The following is a 6,000-nucleotide window of genomic DNA, read 5'->3' as shown; positions in this document are numbered from 1 at the left end:
GCGCAGGCTCAGCGGCCATGGCTCACGGGTCCAGCCGCTCCGCAGCATGTGGGATCTTCCCGGGCCGGGGCACGAACCCGTGTCCCCTGCATCGGCAGGCGGATTCTCAACCACTGCGCCACCAGGGAAGCCCTCAATCTTTCTTAGAATTACTTTCCAAATAAGCCATTTGTACTTGAATCCTTATCTGATGAACTATTTCAGAGGAAAGACAATATAAGTTGATACTAGCAGAGGTCTTAGGAAACAGATCGTCAGGATGGGATTCCAGAATTAAATCATTCACCAGCCATGTGGCGATAAAGATTCCTCTGGTAATTGGCTATATATCAGTGATAACTGGAGTAAAGAAAACCCCTCAGAGGCTACAGCATCATAACTGCTAAGAGTTTTACCTGTAGTGACTGGAACACAATACAGAATAAAGGGGAGGCACCTAGCATTTGAGAAATATGGTGACAACGGTAATTACAGGGGCTTGGAGTTGGTTGGTTGTTAAATTCAATGAAAAAAGTGACAACCTCAGATCAGCCAACTACCAACTAAGGGCAAAGTGTGAAAGCCAGAAGATATACAGGAGTCAATAAAGAGATTCTAATTTTTTGATGTGAGAAGGACAATGTATCCTAGAAACAGACACAGAATTTGCTTTTGAAAGTCACATAACTATAAAGGAGGCCACATCCACACCCATGGCAGGTTTCTATGCAAAAGTCAGGGCACTGATAGGCAAAGAATGGGATCTTAAGAGTAGAATGGGGACATGAGTAGATGAACAATGAACTTCCAGATTCCCCTATACCCTCTAGGTACGCAGAAGTAATCTCTTCCTCTTAGAAGGTAGTAGCTTCTCCCATTCCTAGAGGCCATAAAAGATGATGTTCTCCCTTAAGATCTGATCTCATCTCCCCTCATGGCTCTAGGCAACAAATAGACCAGGTCTCAACATGGCCTACCTGGAAAAATAGTCTCTGTTCCAGGGAAACAGAAAAAGAGAATATTCAACAAAAGAGATGCAAGATCTGTCTAATATGAACAGCAGATACTGGGAGAACATGCCAGGGGATGGATGTTGATGGATCTTGAGGCAAAAAACACCTGGTCATCAACTTGGTGTGAGGGAGCAAGTAGCCTGAGATAAGACAACACCACTCCTGCACAGGGGCAAATGGCTTAGCTGGTTGGCCAATGCCCTTGAAGAAGCAAGAATGGAAGACCTTCCCCAGACAAAGAGTTCTGGAGAGGAAGCATGAGGATGGACCTATGGGAGTATGAAATGTGCAGATCTCTGTATCACATCAATCACCACTAGAGAACATTCATACAGAGGAGGTACTGAACAACTGAGTGGAGAGGAGGATTTGTCCATTGTATGCAGCAACTGCCCATAAATGCAGCAGCCAGGTAGCAGAGAAAGAGGAGATATATGTGGGCCTAAAAACATGGGCTCTTTCTCACCAAGTGGGATATAGCTATCGCCATTAGTGAATGGCTAAACCATTGGAAACTGTCCAATGCTGAGTCTTTAATACAGTATCACTCTTCAAAAAGACATTCAACAACTTGATTTCAAACAGACTGTATTCGATTTTATCCCTCTGGAATGGGGTGGCGTCAATTTTGCTTTTCTTGCTATTGATACATGTTTCAGTTAAGAGCTCCCCTTTCCTGTTTGCAATGCCTCATGCAGTATCATTAATCCTCTGGATTCACACACTGTCTGATTTATCATCATGGGATATCAACATGGAACCCTACATAATATCTCCTCAAATCAAGGAATCTATTTTATGGTGAAGGAGGTCCAACAACAAACAAATGACCACAGGATCCACTGGGTCTACCATATACTGCATCACTTAGAAACAGGCAGCCTGATAAAACACTGGGATAGTCACTTAAGTGTGCAACTAAAGCTCCAGCTTGCAGATGACAGTCTTTGAGTAGGAATGCTGTCCTTCAAGATGCAGTATGTTCTCTGAATCATGGTGCTAAGTCCACTGATGTGCTGGCATCAGACTGTATCCACTCATAAAAAACAATGTTACATTTTCAGGAATTTTTAAATGATAAAGGGATCAATCCAACAAGAGAATATAATACTTGCAAATATCTATGCATGCAAAATAAAGCACCTAAACACGTAAAGCAAATATTAACAGACATAAAAGGAGACACTGACAGTAGTACAATAATAGTAGGGGACTTCAATGCCCCACTTTTATTAATGGATAGATCATCCAGACAGAAAATCAATAAGAAAACACTGGCTTTAAATGACATGTTAGATGCCATCTTTAAGGATCACTAACTGGATACAGTGGACATACTGGACAGGTTTCTAACTACCATCACCTGCAACTTTTTGTTACATTTTTCTCTCTTATGGTCAGAGTCTATTCTGCCCACACATATGGAAGGCTGGTACTTAAAACCACAGCTCACTTGGCCTTGAGGCAGAATAACTTTAGAAGTTCATATTCTATATAGCAATCTATTGATACATGTTTATTATATTATATATAATAAATATATTTATTTATTATATTCTGTACAGCTTCTAGGATGCCTCAATAGGATTAAATCCCTTTAAATTAAATTATGTTCTTTTAATTGGCATTCTTCCTTCTTTCCCTTGCCTAATTTCCTTTAATTGGTTGTGTTTCCTGGGATCCTGTCCCAAAAAAACCGTTTACACTTGAATCCATGAGTAAGAATCAGGAGGAAGCCAGATTAAGACATTAACCGTATTTAATGTCTGCTGGTTTTATCTAACTTTCATTAGATATGCCAACTCTGTACTGAATTTAATGTTTTTATAACTTTCTCTTTTGCTCTGCCAAAGATAATATTTTGTTAGCAACCTTTCCAATGCCTTTGTAATAAACAATATTTTTATGTACAAATTAAACTAAATGGTTATCTTTTCTGATCATTTTATTTGGGAGACCAAGCATTACATTTTACTTGTTCTCATTTTGTTGAACAAGTCGTGAGCTAACACACAGGGTCAGATTATAAAATCAGACTGACATGAATCAGAGTTCTTAGGCAGTATTAAATTTTACTAATAATATCAAGGATGCAGACAAGCTAAAGGACTGCCAAATGTTCAGATAAAGCACAGAAAGGTCTGGGTATGGAGGGCAGTTCCCCAGATGTTATGAGCGGAACTGTGTCCCCCTCAGATTCCTATGTTGAAGTCCCAACCCCTGCTACCTCCAAATGTAACAGTAATCATAGATAAGTTCTTGAAAGAGGTGATTAAGTTAAAAATGAGGCCATTAGAGTGAGGGTATAATCCACTATGACTTGTGTCCTTATAAGAAGAGGAAGAGACACTAGTCTGCACAGAGGGATGACCATATGAAGTGGGAGCAAGAGGGCAGCCATCTGCAAGCCAAGGAAAGAGGCCTCAGGAGAAACTGACCCTGCCGGCACCTTGATCTTGGACTTCCAGCCTCCAGAACCGCGACAGAAAAGTTTCTGTAGTTTAAGCTACACAGTCTGTGTTATTCTGTTACAGCAGCCTCAGAAAACTAATAGACCAGGTCCTTCATTACTGTATTGGAGACACTCCTCTGGGCCCAGAAGAAAGAGGTCTCAAAAAGAGCTTTGCAGGGTTCCTTGTGTAGTGGGAGTATTTAAACTATGAAATATCTCCAGTTCATTAGCCAGAGAGTTATATTACCTACTAGATAGTTTTAAAGGAATCTTGCTTCATTGATCTTGGGTTCTATTTATGACAGTTACCCTTAGCTAGGGATATCCTGCTAAAAGCATTTTTGGAGCAATTCCTCTTCCTCTTAGTAAATATGATTTATCTAGTTACTTGAGGCTCTGGTTGACAAGAGACTATATTCAGTTCCTCTGCCTACTTTTTTCCAGGGGGCACCCTTCCAGTGAAGAGAGTAAATTGACTGTAGGCCAGCTGCTTTAACTTTCTCCCATGTGGTTTTAGAGGTAGATCCATTCTCCTATGTTCAATACAAAATGACCTCACCACAAATACTTCTTCCCTCACGTGCATCTCTATGAATATAACCACTTCAAATGTGAAATTATATCAACCAGTACATGGCCATGAAATTTTCTGCCAAAATTCTATGAATTAAAGTGAGATACAGTAACATTCATTTTGTCCTGTTTTATTTGCTTCAGAGTTCAATGCTCTCTAGCTATGAGGAGGAAGGTCTAAAATGGTTCCTAGAAACAAGAATTTTAAGAAAGCACATTCAAATATCTATTGGTTCTCATGTTAATAAAAAAAAAAACCTTAAAAACATAATACATGGGCTTCCCTGGTGGCGCAGTGGTTGAGAGTCCGCCTGCCGATGCAGGGGACACGGGTTCGTGCCCCGGTCCAGGAGGATCCCACATGCCGCGGAGCGGCTGGGCCCGTGAGCCATGGCCGCTGAGCCTGCGCGTCCGGAGCCTGTGCCCCGCAACGGGAGAGGCCACGGCGGTGAGAGGCCCGCGTACCGCAAAAAAAAACAAAACAAAAAAAAAAAAAACCATTATGGATACGTGTCCAGTATGAAAAAGGAGCATTCAATGAACAGAAAATTGCCGTACAATTACACTGCCGAGTCACTATTTATTGGGAGTTACAATGATATCAAAGAGTACGGGGGTTCACGTCAACTGTTTAAGCACCTCTGAGTCAAACAGAATATATATAATGTTTTTCCTTCATGTTCACTGCTTTAATCATTCCATTCATGGGTAAATCGTCAAACATTCAGAAAGGACCTTGGTGTGGAAGTATGGGAGAATGAGTAACAAGAGAGGCTAGCTCAGTAAGACAGTCTTGTAATAGGACCAGAAATATCTCAGCCTATCTATGACAAAACACTATAAAGTATTGAAAACCAGAGGGAGATAAAAACTGTCGATTTTACTCAGCAAAAATGCAGTCATCATATACTTACTGAAGCTACGTTCACAAAATCATCATCTGAGAGGGTTTCCAACATTTCAGAGACAGATGTTCGGATCAGCTTAAGTGTCAATCCACTAACACTCCCACTTCTACAAAAAAATGATTCCACACATGTTAATGACCATGTAGTTAATTAACATCACACACCCTAAGGAAACACAACTTATGCACTGACTGTAGATAATAATATTCAAATAATTTTGTCTTCAAAAAACCAGTAGTAGAAAAAGTCCTATTTTTGATAGCAAGTCGAAATAAATTACAAAAAATCTTGTCTTTCTTTCCTACAAGCATCAGAATGTATATTTTTCTAACTACAATGATAAAAATTACATGTCAAGTGACAGCTTTAAGAAACTGTGGATACTCATGGCATATTCACTTATTGAGGAAATATACACTGAATACCAGCTCTGTTAGCCAAGTTAGTAGTGAGGGCTACAGAGGTTAATAGATACAGTCATTGCCCTAGGGAGCTCACTGTTTGACTTGATTAAACCAATAATTATGAAGCAGCATAATAATTTGATAATAGATTTGTAAACACAATGCTTTGTTTTATATCCTAAAGTAGATATTCTCTGGGGTTTAGTCTTCATTTTTCTTGTCTCTACATATTTTATGATCCTGAATGACCTCATGTATTTGCAGGGCTCATCTCTAGGCAATTAACTTCCACTTTTATGTCCCTAGTTCCCAACTTTTTCCCAGTTTTACTTTTCTAGCTGTTGTCAGATGTTCTCATCTATGCCACTTTGCTTCTGTCATCCTTCCACTTGAAATTCCACTCTCTTTCCTCTCCCTTCCCATGCCTGCCTTGTTAAATCTTAGCTATAAGGATTCAATTCCAATTTTATCTCAATGAAGTCTTTCCTGACACTTTAAAATGAAATGTGCTCTCTCACCTATGTGTTCCTTCAGTGCTGCGTCATACTTTATACCTCTCACTTCATACAATTGTTTTAATTTACTGATGTGAATATGGTTTAATTTCACTAATACATTTGAATCATCTTTGAGATCAGGGACCATGTCTTAATCATCTTTGTATCATCACA

At 39.7% G+C, this 6,000-nt stretch overlaps 1 protein-coding gene across 9 annotated transcripts in view; it reads right to left on the bottom strand.

Moving 5' to 3' along the window:
• The window catches only part of CACNA2D1 (calcium voltage-gated channel auxiliary subunit alpha2delta 1), a 507,150-nt gene that overhangs the window by 113,001 nt on the left and 388,149 nt on the right, over positions 1 to 6,000 (bottom strand). For all 9 annotated transcript variants that reach the window (XM_028490128.2, XM_028490135.2, XM_028490130.2 and 6 more), the window contains one exon: positions 4,932 to 5,031. In XM_028490128.2, coding sequence (XP_028345929.1) covers positions 4,932 to 5,031 — 100 coding nt within the window. The remainder of the gene's footprint in view (positions 1 to 4,931; positions 5,032 to 6,000) is intronic.

The sequence above is a fragment of the Physeter macrocephalus genome, chromosome 5 (genome assembly GCF_002837175.3).
Source record: "Physeter macrocephalus isolate SW-GA chromosome 5, ASM283717v5, whole genome shotgun sequence".
In the NCBI taxonomy this organism is placed as follows: Eukaryota; Metazoa; Chordata; class Mammalia; order Artiodactyla; family Physeteridae; genus Physeter; species Physeter macrocephalus.
The sequence above is the reverse complement of the archived record's forward strand: the minus strand, read 5'-3'. Positions and strand labels throughout refer to the sequence as shown.